We start from the raw sequence: 12,939 nt of genomic DNA on the forward strand, positions 1-12,939 counted from the left end.
ATCGATTTATCGCAAAAGAAACGACGAAGAATATCGTTCGTAATTAAATATGTCCAATTTGGGATTACCGCATTTTATCCCCACCAGATGTCACATCAGTGCCACAAATCAATTCCCAATTATAACCATACAGTATCCGATTATATGAAAATAATTTCTTAACAACTGTGAGAAATGAGATGATTCGTCACTTTTTTTGACATTAAAAAAAAAAATCGCACGAAGATTAAGAATAAAGCGAGTTTCTAACGGGGTAAAAGTAACGCCTTCGAACTTCCGCTCTGTGTTAAAATGCGTACACACATTATATCTATACATACATATTGATTCGTATACTCGTAGACGGGTACACAGAGGGGTCATCCGGTGAAGTATCACTCCTCTAGGAGTATCCGCGAACAACACGGATACAGAGAGAGAAAAGGGCTTCGGCTGCAGAAGGGGGGGGGGGGGGGGGGGGGCGTACATACGTCGTGCACACAAAATACATCAATCCGATCACACGTGAAAGGGAAAGGGTAAAAAGGGCGGAAGGGCAAACGCAGGGATCGAGAGAGAGCAGATTTCACCCGGGTCACTGCCTAACCGGGGCAACTTTAAGCTCTCTCTCTCTCAATGGCTGGGTGAAATAATAATATGCCTGTGTGTGTTATTATAATAACGCCATGGATAATTATATACCCGGGACGTTATTAATCGGAGTCAAATTATTTGCACCGGATTTTGTCTCGATTTTCACTTTAATTATTGGGGGAGTTTTCTTTTTTTTTTTACTTTTCGGTTTTTATTTTTGTTTTTGTTCTCTTGTCGTTTTGTAATTCGGTATAGTTCAGGGACAAACTATTTGGGCAGTTCCTTTTTCTCTATTAGATCGAAATAAATACGGAGCGGATTATACGACAGGTTCAAGAAACGTATGTAATATATGTGTGACGTCATTTTGTGTGCCAAGGTACGTCTGTGTTGTTTGTACATCGAAAATAGGGATGTTGAATTGACTGTAAATTTTGCAATTATCATTGTTAACTTCACGTACGTATGAAAAGCAGAAAAAATTTTTCCAAAGAAACTTTCTTGTTGCCTTGTTCGGGTAAAATTTGAACTACAGCTTCAAATATTTTTAACTCCGGTAAATAAAAGTAATTAATGAAAATTAAAACCCAACGCGGGCGCGGTTTCTCTCTCTTTTTTGTTTTACGCTCGTTCTATTTAAACCTTGATGTGGAAATGAATTTGGAACAAGACGAAATCTGCAAGGTACAAGAAAATCACATGGAATCATTACTATTAATCATTAGAAGTGGCAAAACGGATAGTTTGAAATCACCATAAATCACAACTATTTCTAAAATGCTGCGACAATTAAAAATCGTGACATAACGGTTTTAAAGTACAAGTATATATAAAAAAAAACGACGCGGAAAGAAAGGCTGAGTGAAAAGTCGCTGATACGTTAGCAGAAAAAAAAAAAATTAACCAAATAAATCGATACTTTGTGTGCACAAGAGAATAAATTACTCAAAAATTATGCCGTACGTATATCAATAATACGCATAATACATTCGCGTATATATACACGATACGGAATAAAAGCTGCTTCAGTGGATCGTATAACGTAACTTATTTTACCTACACGCCACGCATGCGGTAAACCAGGATTAAATTTGACTGTACAGCTACGTGAAATATTTTGGCTATATCAGCGAACGTTCGGTGGACATAAAACAAGATATATAGGCATGCGAATGTATATATGCGTATGTAGACTGCGGTACACCGGGGGATGATGATTTTTGTGGTCGCGGCAACGATTCGAAAACCGCACGCGTTTTCCCCCTGCGGGAAGTTTAGTACGACCACCAAATGACCAGCGATAATATACGTATACAGTGACGTATTTTTATTTTACACATTGAATTATCGATTTCATTCGCTGTTATCGGCTGTATTATTAAAATTCTTCGATTATTACCGCAGAGAGAAAAATTCTCATGGGTATTAAAAAGTTCGATTCTATTTCGTGTAATTGTAGTTGACGATACTATATTTTCTGGTTAATGCGATATTGAATCTGTTTGTTTGATTCGCTACATTTTTTTCTTTTTTTTTTTTTTGTTCGGTTAAATGAAACTTTGAAATCAATTCATTGTTGCGCATATCTCAAATTATCGCATTAGTCTGAGAAAAATATAGTACGAATTACCGTAACCGAATAGAATAGCAACATGTACTAGAATCTTAAATTATAGCTACAAAACTTATTCTCAGTTTGAACCCAGATCCAGGTTTTTATATTATAGAAATAAATGAGAGTAGTTAAAAATTGACAAACTCTTCAAACGGTCAGTGAATTTTTCTTTTTCCTCGTCTCTTTCTCGTACTCGAAACGATAAAATGATGACAATTCGTACACATAATGTATGCTTATACAAAAAGAAAAACAACATATGTACAGATATCAGAGCAGTCCTTAAAAAGGTCATTTTTGAATTCAGACCGGCGCGCTCTCCAAATCAGCTCCAAATAATTCAAAAATAATTTCCTAATTTTTTCAGATTCTTATTTGAAATCTAACGCGTGGCCTCAAGATCATGGATTTCCCCATTTAAACTACAGATTTTTCGGACACATTCTCAGATTATATTTTATTGTAAGAGTAATGACGTTGAAAAAAATCTCTAACTGCGAGATTTTAATGTGCATAAATGCCACTATCTGAGAAAAAAATCACATCACGTTACCAAGTGATCTAAACAAACTGCAGTTCTTCAAAATGGAAAAAAGCCAGATTTCAAGGATATGCGATTCGTCTGGATTGTCTGGTATGACGATATAAATTTTTCCCAGACATTATCAGCAATGCACATTAAAACCTTGCAGTTACAGATTTTTTTCAACATTACTACTCTTATAATAAAATACATGCCGAGAATGTGTCCGAAACACATGTATTTTAAATGGGAAAAAATCCACCTTCTTTGCGGCGCGGGTTAGAGTTGAGGTAAACGCTGGAAAAATTGGGGAATTATTTTCGAATTATTTGGAGCCGATTTGATTGGCGCGCTAGTCGAAATTCAAAAATTACTTCTTCAACGACCACCCTAATATATTATATATATATATTTAAATTCGATGTAACTTGTATTTCGGTATCATACCAGCCATGAGAATCTGGATCCAACATTTTTTATTTGAACACGTGATAATCCGAAACTTCGAAACTCTCGGCGCTGCGTCGAGAAACGATAATCAATCAACTTCAATTTTTCGATATCTACGTCTATACCTATACGTGGTATAACGATCAATAGCGGTATAAGACTGAGAAGCCGGGCAGACAATTTTAAGACGTACGTATACATGTATATGTATGTATTTCTGTCACAGAGTTTCTTTGTGAACGGTTTTTCTTCTTCTTTGCAGTTCGGAAAACTTTATATTCAACCGAATTATCACGTAAAGTGGAGAAAAGTATGCAGAGGAGAATCCAGCAAAAAAAAAAAAAAAAATAAAGGAATTAAGAAAAAACGCAATAAAGTTCTAGTTTGGGAAAAAAAAAAAAAATATTCACCACTTGCACTGACGAAAACCAATTTATTTGCCGGAAAATGAAAACTATTTCTCTTTCTAACGTTGCGGACGCTCGAAATTGCTGATCGAACTTGAGTGAATAACTTGTTTTTCATATTCAAATATACCTCATCACATGTATTTATACTGCCGTCGTGTATATAATTCGATATTGAATATACAATTCATCCATTCGAGGTACTTTGAAAAGAAATATTTAATCAATCGTGCCTGTACAAGTTGAACTATAAAACTTGCACGGTGGAATTCGATATGTAAATTGAATCAGTAATATAGTCAGCTGCTACATGCACTGAGGAAATAAAAAGCATGGAAAAAAAAATCAAACTATTCATCTGCCAAGTTTTTACCTAAGCTTGACTCCTCGTTGTATAAAAAATACTGTCTTACAAATTCGTCAAAATCGGTATTAAACGTAAAGCTCGTTACGAGATTGTACCTACGGGGTAAAACTCACGTCTGCTTGTATTATATGTATCTGTACATTTTTCTTTTTCGTTCCTTTCTTATATAGTGAAAAAAAAAAAAAAATGATTAATCGCATGTGCGAATTTGCATGTCTTGAACACACGTTTCGTACGCATCTATGCGTACAAAATATATATGGGGCATTCCACGGCAAACCAACGGGTCATTGGCCTGACCCCCTGACATTCTGACGTCCGATTTAATTTTTGATTTGTTTCGATCAAAAATGATACCCATAATTTTTCGAATCTTTTCCGACATTTTATAAAACTGCGATGACCCGAAATATCCTTGATACGAAGATGGACGTTCTTAAATTTGACAACTTTAATAAAAACACATCTTTTCGTCACGATTCGAAAATGGTATGAAAATGCAGAGTAAATTTTTTTTTGTTTTTTTGAAGTTTGTTTTTCAAGGTCAAATTTTTTTCTCAAGATTTATGTTTAATAACGATTTCTCGTGGTAAAAAATACAATCAAAAGAAACTTCATCTTGATAAAATTCGATTTTTCTTTAAATTCAAGAACGAAACGAAGAAAACGAATTTAAGTTTAAATTTTATAAAAAGCAAATGATGCTCAAATCGGGAAAAAAAAATTCCCTTTACTATATATATAATGTAAGGGACTTGCGATAAAGTTTCACGGATGTAAATTCCGATCATAAGTAAGGTTATTTGCATAAGGATCATTAAACTCCGTGCCAAGTTATGCTAAAGGGCTTCGTTAGCAGTGGCAACATCAACTTCGTAACCGTCCGAACATCGCGAACTACTTACGTAATATCATAGACAGATGTGTACACGTTTTATTAGGTTGCGCTAAATCAAGCTCTTGCAAAAATTTTTATCCACGAAATTTCTTGTCTCTCCTCAAAGAAGCGATTAAATATTTTCTCCGCCTCTATACTTTTTTTTTTCCAACGGCACTTGAGCTTGTAAAGCGATAAGTGCGAGTGCCTCGAAATAAAGAGAAAACTAGAAAAGTCGTTGAAAGTACAGATGATGTGTCTCATTGACTTGGAATAAATCTAACGAATAATTTACTTTGTTGTAGATAATATTGAAGAAAAATATTTGATGTGTTCAAAATTTTTTTTTAGTAATCACTGAAAATTATGTACTGAGAAAAATTTTATTGCCGGTTACCGCTCAGTCCTTTACAAAATGAAAATTAGTTTTCTAGCCGTTACCAGAAAGTCTAGTATCCGTTACTATTCTTTCTTATTATGATCACTGTCATTATATTTTCTTGTAACTAGTGTGAAAATTTAACGCTTGTGCAACAATAAAGTGACGTTAAAGCCTTATTTAACTAAAAAAGAGTATAGTAAACTGAACAAACTGATTTTGTACTGTGATTACCAAAAAAGTATCGACAATAGCGCAAAATGGTTTGAGCGTACCTCGTTTTTCGTAATTCCAAAAATATTCAAACAGTTGTTTTTTAACGATACCTGTTTTACTGAATTTTTCTAGTTACTATGACAAATGAAATTTTTCTCATTGTGATAATTGAAAATTACTTAAAATAAATAAATAAAAATAACTAGAAAGCAAACTAGAACGATGAGTAAAACTGAGGTACCATAGACACAAAGTTGGGGTATAGGAAAATTCAGTAAGAACAGAGAATAGGAGGAAAGAGTAGGCTAATTTTAAATATTGTTGTGGGTACATCAGAGGACCTGGTTGGAATTTGGACAACAATCGACGGTGCGACAATGGCCGAATGCGGTCCGAGTACGCCTATTAGCTACTCCATCAATAATGGAAGGTCCACTGCAGCGGATCCACGGCATAACGGTGAACTTTTTATCTATTTCCATTTGGCCATGGGCCAATATTCCGCGAGGCAGGAGGCAATATTATCTCTTTCGGGGAAAAGGGTGGCTGGTGGCTGGTGAGGAGGGGGAGGGAAAGAGGAACCGCACTCCTCGTCCTCTCCTCGCGCAATATCGTCAACTTGCAAAAGGCTGCGGGACTAACCCGGTGACCCACGCCTCTCGCCGCATCGCCCCCTTATCCACATCTCTATCCATTTCTGGACTTCTCTATTTTTCTCTCGCTCACACTACGTACGGAGTCGAATTCCGAACTCTGGATGGATGCATGAATGCATGCAGGCATGCATGCACCCTCCGAAATCCTTTATCTGGGTATCAAAGAGGCGGCAACGTGCCGACGATATTTGCATCCGTACGTTACTTTCGTAAAGATTTGGGACCCGTGACGTTGGCGTAACTAGGTACGTATTTTTAAGGGACGAATCGTTGTTTAGAACTTTGGGATTGCGTGAGATTCATTGAGGGAATGCCATATTTAATTTAGACGTGAACTTTCATATGTCTCTAAATTTTATCCAAGTCTGCGGATCACGAATGAAAAAAAGGATTGATAGCCGAATTTTACATGCAATTCTCGACAGAAACACACCGATGCATTTTTGCCGTAAAATCAAAATGTATCGGCGTGTTTTTGTTCAGAATTGCATGTATTGTGCCCGCTTTTCCGTTGCCATGCACAGCTTCTAATAATGGCCTAAATAGAGGAGATTTAACGCCGTCGGTAAGGATTGACTATAGCATCCCATGAAATGGGAGATTCCCCGTCAAATCCAACGAAAAATCGAGATTTTTTCCCTGACCACTTTTGATGTTTTCGCTCTTTTACTCACTTGAAGTTCGTATTGAAAGCATCAAATCTAAATTTTTTGAGATTTTCCTGACCAAGAATTTTCTTACCACAGCTAGTTGATAAATCAGCTTTTGACGATTTCTTAGTTTTTCTAGTTAACGTAGCTTGAAATTCAGATGACATATGGAAAAAGTTCCTATGCAAAAGTTTCGCATCTTTGTATGAAATTTCTAAAAATAACCTTATGCGATTTTTCGTGCCCCGTTAAAGTATAGTTTTGATGAAAAATTTTGGAAAATCTTCTGTTACAAAATAGTGCCTCGATCGAATTGGCTGAAATTTTTACATTGCATGTCTTTTTCAATACCAAAGATTGTCTATATGAGTATCGTAGCGGGCGGAAAAGTAGTTCAAAAGTTACAAGTAACAGTTTACGTGGAACTGTAAAATTCCTCATCTACGTACATGTGGCGGTATGAACGGTGAAAGTTAATACAGTCGGTATTACGATAGGCGACACATCGTTGAATTCTTACCATGGATGAATACGCTTCGAAAATATTGTCCGGCAGTAGGGAATTCACATATCATGTCAGGAATCGTGATAAATGATAGACCGAAATATACTCCTCAAGAAAAACTCGTCAACTGAGGTTATAAACAACAAGCGTAACAATTGAAGATCGCGCTCGATGCGCAGCAGCGACACGCGCAGGGTAAGCAAATTTCTTGCCACGCCGCGAACTTTGAACCGAATTCCCGCCACCGTGTGAATATTTGTTGACATATCTTCTGAACCACTGCACCGCCCACTACGAAGTTTTGAGACAACCTTACGCGTTGAAAATCGCACGCTGTGCATAAATTGTAGCACGTTTGATCAGGGCACTTGTCAGTTACGAATAATTTGCGCGCATTTTGTATCAAAACTATACTGAAACGGGATATGAAAAATCCGAAAAAGATACTCTCGAGAAGTTCACAAGAGAACCTAAAATTTTCGTGAAGGAACTTTTCTCATATGTCGGTCAGGTTTTAAGGTACGTAGGCGCGAAAAATCAAAACATTGTTGAAATCAATTTATTGGACGAGTTATCGTGAAGAAATCATGTGTCGAAAAAATTTGAAAAAATTCATAGGTCATCTTTTCAATATGTATTTTGATTGTATGAAAGGGCAATCAGATTAAAATGGGTCAGGGAAACCGACCGTTCAATTTGACGTGCAATACCCCATACACACACATGCATGACGTATGTGCATACATATTCATTTGACGCAGAAATAAAGTAATGGCATACATTCTCCAAATTTAATATTGCGATTTCTTTATTTCTGCATCGAATGAAACTGCATTAGAGGGTTTTTGTTCAAAATTGTGTATAGAATGGAGCTGTTAAGCCCGTTTTTGCCTTTCAGATACATGGACTTCGACATTTGGAGATATATATGTCAACGTCAAAATCGACCAGGGCACCCTCTTAAATCTCTCACGTGATCCCATGGTCAAAAATACTCAAGAGTATGGATCATGGAAATTTATAACTCGTAAACCAATTATTCAATTCAATTGGTGTTTATTTTATTCCAAATTATGTAGATCCAGTATCACTTACGTATTTTTTCATTAAAATAAATTGATAGGAGAAATATTCATTGGCAACAACGTAAACCATTTCGATCGGTGACATGTTTCGTCATGCCCACAAGATCTCAAAAACGGCTCAGCTGATGTACTTCAAATTTTGATACAATATCCTTGGATAGTTGATCCTCTTTGCCAAGATCTTACTTTTCTTATAATTATCACGTTTTTTCGTAATTAAATAAAAGACGTCATAAATACCGGACGATAAGTCGAATTTCAACTACAAACGATCACCATTTTGTAGAAAATGCAAATCCGGATTGTGGTAAAAAAGATAAAGTCTTCGAGAATATTGTCCTCAAATTTGAATTAAATCGGTTATGCCGTTTTTGAGATACCGTGCACACCGCAAAACATCGACTGAAATGATTGACGTTATTGGTAATAACAATGCTTCCTTTCAATTGATTCTAATTAAAAAAGGATGGAAATGAAAATGGATCTACGCGCTTTTGAACAAAATGAATTCGAATTCAATCAAATAATTTTTTGTTGAGAAATAAATTCTAGGAGTAATCCCTTCAACCATAATGAAATAGAACATTCTCATATTTTGGAACTGAAACCCTTCAAAATCATTCAAAAAATTACAAAAAGTGATTTTCGTTTCAATTTTTTGTGGCGTTAACGTTAATAACTTTATTCTCGTTCATTTTTTGCGCGCAAGACTCCGCGACGCTTTTTAAGCTCTTTTAATTCAGCCGAACTTTTCTTCGAACAATTGATCAAATCGAAAATTATGACTGTGTCAATACCTGTCAAATTATATAGAAACTAAAACAAACAAAAAAATATTCAGAAGATCAACGCTGGCCGCTAACGTAAAGGCTAGCCGTTTATCGAGCCTTACCATTTTTTCTTACTTTCCAATATCGCGGAGAAGTGTTTCTAATTAATCATATTAACAGGTTTATTTTCAAAGTTTCAGTGAGAAAAACGAAAAGAGAAAAAAACAGAATCAGCAAAAAATTCAAGGGCAGTCAAGTTCGGAGTTCAGTGACTTGTTTGAAAACTTTTTCTTTGCACAACTTTCTACCATTCGTTTTCATTGTGAGCGCTTCCCACCGTTTTAATTATCCAACCAAGCATGGACCGATTACTTCATATTTACTTACACATTCGATACAGTTTTTGGCATCAATTTCCTAAATAAATAATCGATTTTTCTGAACTTTCTTAACATTGGTCACTTTTTCCTCAATTTATAACAATTTTCAAACGATTAAACGGTTTAAAGCCTATCGAACAATTCCCAACTCCACACTATTTCCGCTTATTGACGATTCATTGTATTGAAATTTGTTGGAAATTAGTACTATTGATAAAAACGCAAAGTGAATTATACTTTTCAGTTTTTTTGTGTCTATTAAAAATAGATCTGTTCAGAGGTAAGAACATTTATTTATCAATGTTTCTGTCATGCACAAGCTCTACTACAGCTAACAAAATCTGGCTCACATTTGCTGGTGCCAAATTGATTTTGGAAAATCGTTGCCTCTTACCTTCTTTGCGAAATCATCCTGCAGAATCTGCCTTTCCTTGTTTACTTCGTTGCAGATCTGAGCTTCAATTTTGGCTCGCTCAGCTTCGTCACCAACCAATTTTAACGCGTGCTCCAATTTCGCGGCATTTACCGTCTAAAGGAAACAATGATAGTGAGTAACAAAATGCTTAATATCAATAAAATCTGAAGTCTAAAGTATCAGTTAACTTTTGAATGGTTTTCAGAGTCAGAATTTGCATTTGCCGCGATTCAAATAGACAAAAAAAAGGTGTTGGCCCATTTTTTAACTTTATAGACCTTCGACTATTTTTTCCTCTTTTTATTCGTGTTTCGCATCTTTTTAAATAGCTGATTCTCACCTGAAGTCGTTGAAGTTCCTTGGTTAGAGCGTTAACTTTATGATACATGTGGAGTACGAAAAGGTCGAAGGAATCCTCGTCGACGGAGAATTTCTTCTCGGCGATGTTGACTTTTGGGAAAAGAATTTCCAGCTCGTCTTCGAAGTTTTTTCTCGCTCTGAGAACCTGTTTCCAATACCTTTCGGTGACATTGGCGCTCTGCGCCTCTTTGTCAAACTTCTGCTTTGCCTCGTCAACGTCGTCGATTATCTTTTTGATGTTTCGTCTCGCGACTGTTTTCGAAACAGGGGATGCAGCGAGCTTCGGGTCGTCGATCAGGCTCGACAATGTTCTCAAAGAACGCAAAGCCTCGCCTGCGCTGTTCTCCGCCTCAGCCAGCGCCTTTTTCCTCGCCTCTGTCGCATCCTTCAATCTTTCATATAAAGAACAAAAACACAAGAACGTAAGTAAAAACATGAAAAAAATTTAGAGTCAAACTGAAACTAGAGTTTTACAGACTGTGTTGGATTTTATAACTTCTCAACGATATCGAACTGATGCTCGCATTCTCACCTGTCCCAAAATTGAACATCTGTGTTTTCGGTGTTTTCTACTACTTTGACTACGTCTTTATTGTACTTCTCGATCGCGCACGTTGCTGTATGATAAGCTTCGATGGCTCTTGCAGCAGCCTGTCCACAGGACGCCTCAAGTTCGACAAGATTTTCAGGCAGCAAAGTGTCCTGATGATCCTTGGCTGGTGAAGAAACCTCTTTCGAAGCTGTAAAATGTGCGCAATGGTGAATAATTTGTTGCTGGTAACGAGCTTGGGAATATTGTTAGGTTTCTGGACTATTGGGACAGTTATACGTTATTCGAAAGCTGTTTTTAATGAAAAATAATTAGCAGAAATAGGCGTTGACCGTCGTTATCAACGTACCGAGTTCAACTTCGTCTTTTGGGTCCCCGACGAAGCGGATTTGGTAAAACTGTTCATTCTTCGGCGGTTCCTTAACATCAGACAATGTCTCAAATGCTGATTTCGGAGCTAAAGCAACACATGAATTGTTAGTCGAGTAAGTTGTGCAGTTGTCCACTCAACACATACACAATGTTTTTCACTCGCTTTCAGTTCAAATAATTAGTCAAGTTACCAAATTACAGTTTGTAAGTCAGTAATTAATGTTTAAAAATAATCATGCAGGGCAGTGTAACCTGGGAGAAACTACATGGCACAGTTCGGTCCGAATTTTCATTCACAGTATTGACTGCTTCAGCTTGTTTTGTATCATACTGGTAGTAAGCGAATCGGATTTTCTTTAAGCCATGCACGATTATGCGGCATTTGAACTGTACCATAATCTTTTAATCAGCAAGTAAGGATAATAAGGATGGGAGGGACAGGGCTCACGTATATAATTCTCTATGGTCCTCTTACAGGCTGATATCACTGGATTCTTCCCTACTTCCGATGGATTCCAATCTGGCTGACTGGAGCTGCAAAAAGATAGTCGAATGAGCCATTTTTAACGAAAACTTTTAGATGGAGTTCTATTGTCAGGTTCCGCTTTATTGCATTGTTTGTTTCAGTTTTTATCTCATCAATAAAGTTCGTGAAAAATGAATACCAGACAAGATTTGAATCAGGTGTTTAGTGCTCAAGTTACCTTAGAAAAGTATTTTGATTGTACTATGATTACCTTTGCGTAACTCTCTCGTAAAGATCTCTCAGAGAATCGAAGAGTGATCGTTCCTCTTGAAAGATGATTTGGATCACTTTGTTGCTGCCGGGAATCCATTTTTCCAACGTTTCTCTGAACTCTGGATCTTGCTTGGCATAAGCGAGAATACCAAACGTTCCGATTGTCAAAGCTCCGAGTGTTATCAGGCCACCTGAACCTCGGGTTTTCTCTCTGCAGAAGATTTGACGTTAGGAAATGAATGATTGTAATGCAATTATTTTTTCAATACTTCACATCATGCAAATTTGGCATAAATAATTATAAGCAAAATGATTAAAACCTCATTCAAGAGTAAAGAAATTACAGGCTGAAAATGTGGTTTTATTTTCAAATTTCACCCACTATCAAAACCCCCACATGCAAACAAAACCGGTAGTCTCGTTAAACAGCAGAAAAATATACTTTTACAACATGCAAGCTGACCGAATATCTCGGTTCACACATTTCAAATACCTTTTTGGTGCTTCGGTCGAATACTTAGGTCCAGAAAATCTGGACGTAAGTTTAACGTCCTTTAGAAGTCTGAAAGCAGAAACTGGCCACTGTAATTTACACGTTGCCAAAAAAAAATACCAGCTTAAACAAACTGCAGTGAATCGAGGAAATGTTTTTGAGATAAAATCTAGTTCAAATCTGTTTCTGGATAATTAAAAGGGGAAAATATAAGGTCTGTGAAACTTTGACGCTAGAGGATTCAAGAAAAACCAATCGCAGTACTATTTGATACAACCCTTGACTCAAACCATCGGTGCTTTTGTCATTAAGTAGTTTCTGAGGATCTCAACTGCGCCAGCGTTTTGCTTCGAAGAAATTTAACTACGAGTCAAATACAAAGTAATAAATAAATGAATAAAATCAATGAAATAGAGGCAAAATATCAGATTTTATAATAGGGTTGCAGTTATATCGTGCTGAGCCACATCATACGAAAACTTGGTTTGCTGTGAAGTTTTCAACGTCAAGGTTTCGACACGATAAATTTTTAAGTGTTGACACATCAAAGTGGGGAT

At 36.5% G+C, this 12,939-nt stretch overlaps 1 protein-coding gene across 2 annotated transcripts in view; it reads right to left on the bottom strand.

The window, feature by feature from the left end:
* Window positions 1–12,939, bottom strand: part of LOC124302929 (MICOS complex subunit Mic60) — a 46,547-nt gene that overhangs the window by 32,933 nt on the left and 675 nt on the right. The window contains exons 3-9 of one of the 2 annotated variants that reach the window (XM_046759530.1): window positions 12,383–12,451; window positions 11,888–12,100; window positions 11,626–11,684; window positions 11,128–11,235; window positions 10,761–10,968; window positions 10,209–10,620; window positions 9,848–9,982 (exon numbers count right to left, since the gene is read on the bottom strand). In XM_046759530.1, coding sequence (XP_046615486.1) covers window positions 9,848–9,982; window positions 10,209–10,620; window positions 10,761–10,968; window positions 11,128–11,235; window positions 11,626–11,684; window positions 11,888–12,100; window positions 12,383–12,451 — 1,204 coding nt within the window. The remainder of the gene's footprint in view (window positions 1–9,847; window positions 9,983–10,208; window positions 10,621–10,760; window positions 10,969–11,127; window positions 11,236–11,625; window positions 11,685–11,887; window positions 12,101–12,382; window positions 12,452–12,939) is intronic. The other variant, XM_046759531.1, reaches the window with a different exon arrangement.

The sequence above is a fragment of the Neodiprion virginianus genome, chromosome 4, assembly GCF_021901495.1.
Source record: "Neodiprion virginianus isolate iyNeoVirg1 chromosome 4, iyNeoVirg1.1, whole genome shotgun sequence".
Classification (NCBI taxonomy): Eukaryota; Metazoa; Arthropoda; class Insecta; order Hymenoptera; family Diprionidae; genus Neodiprion; species Neodiprion virginianus.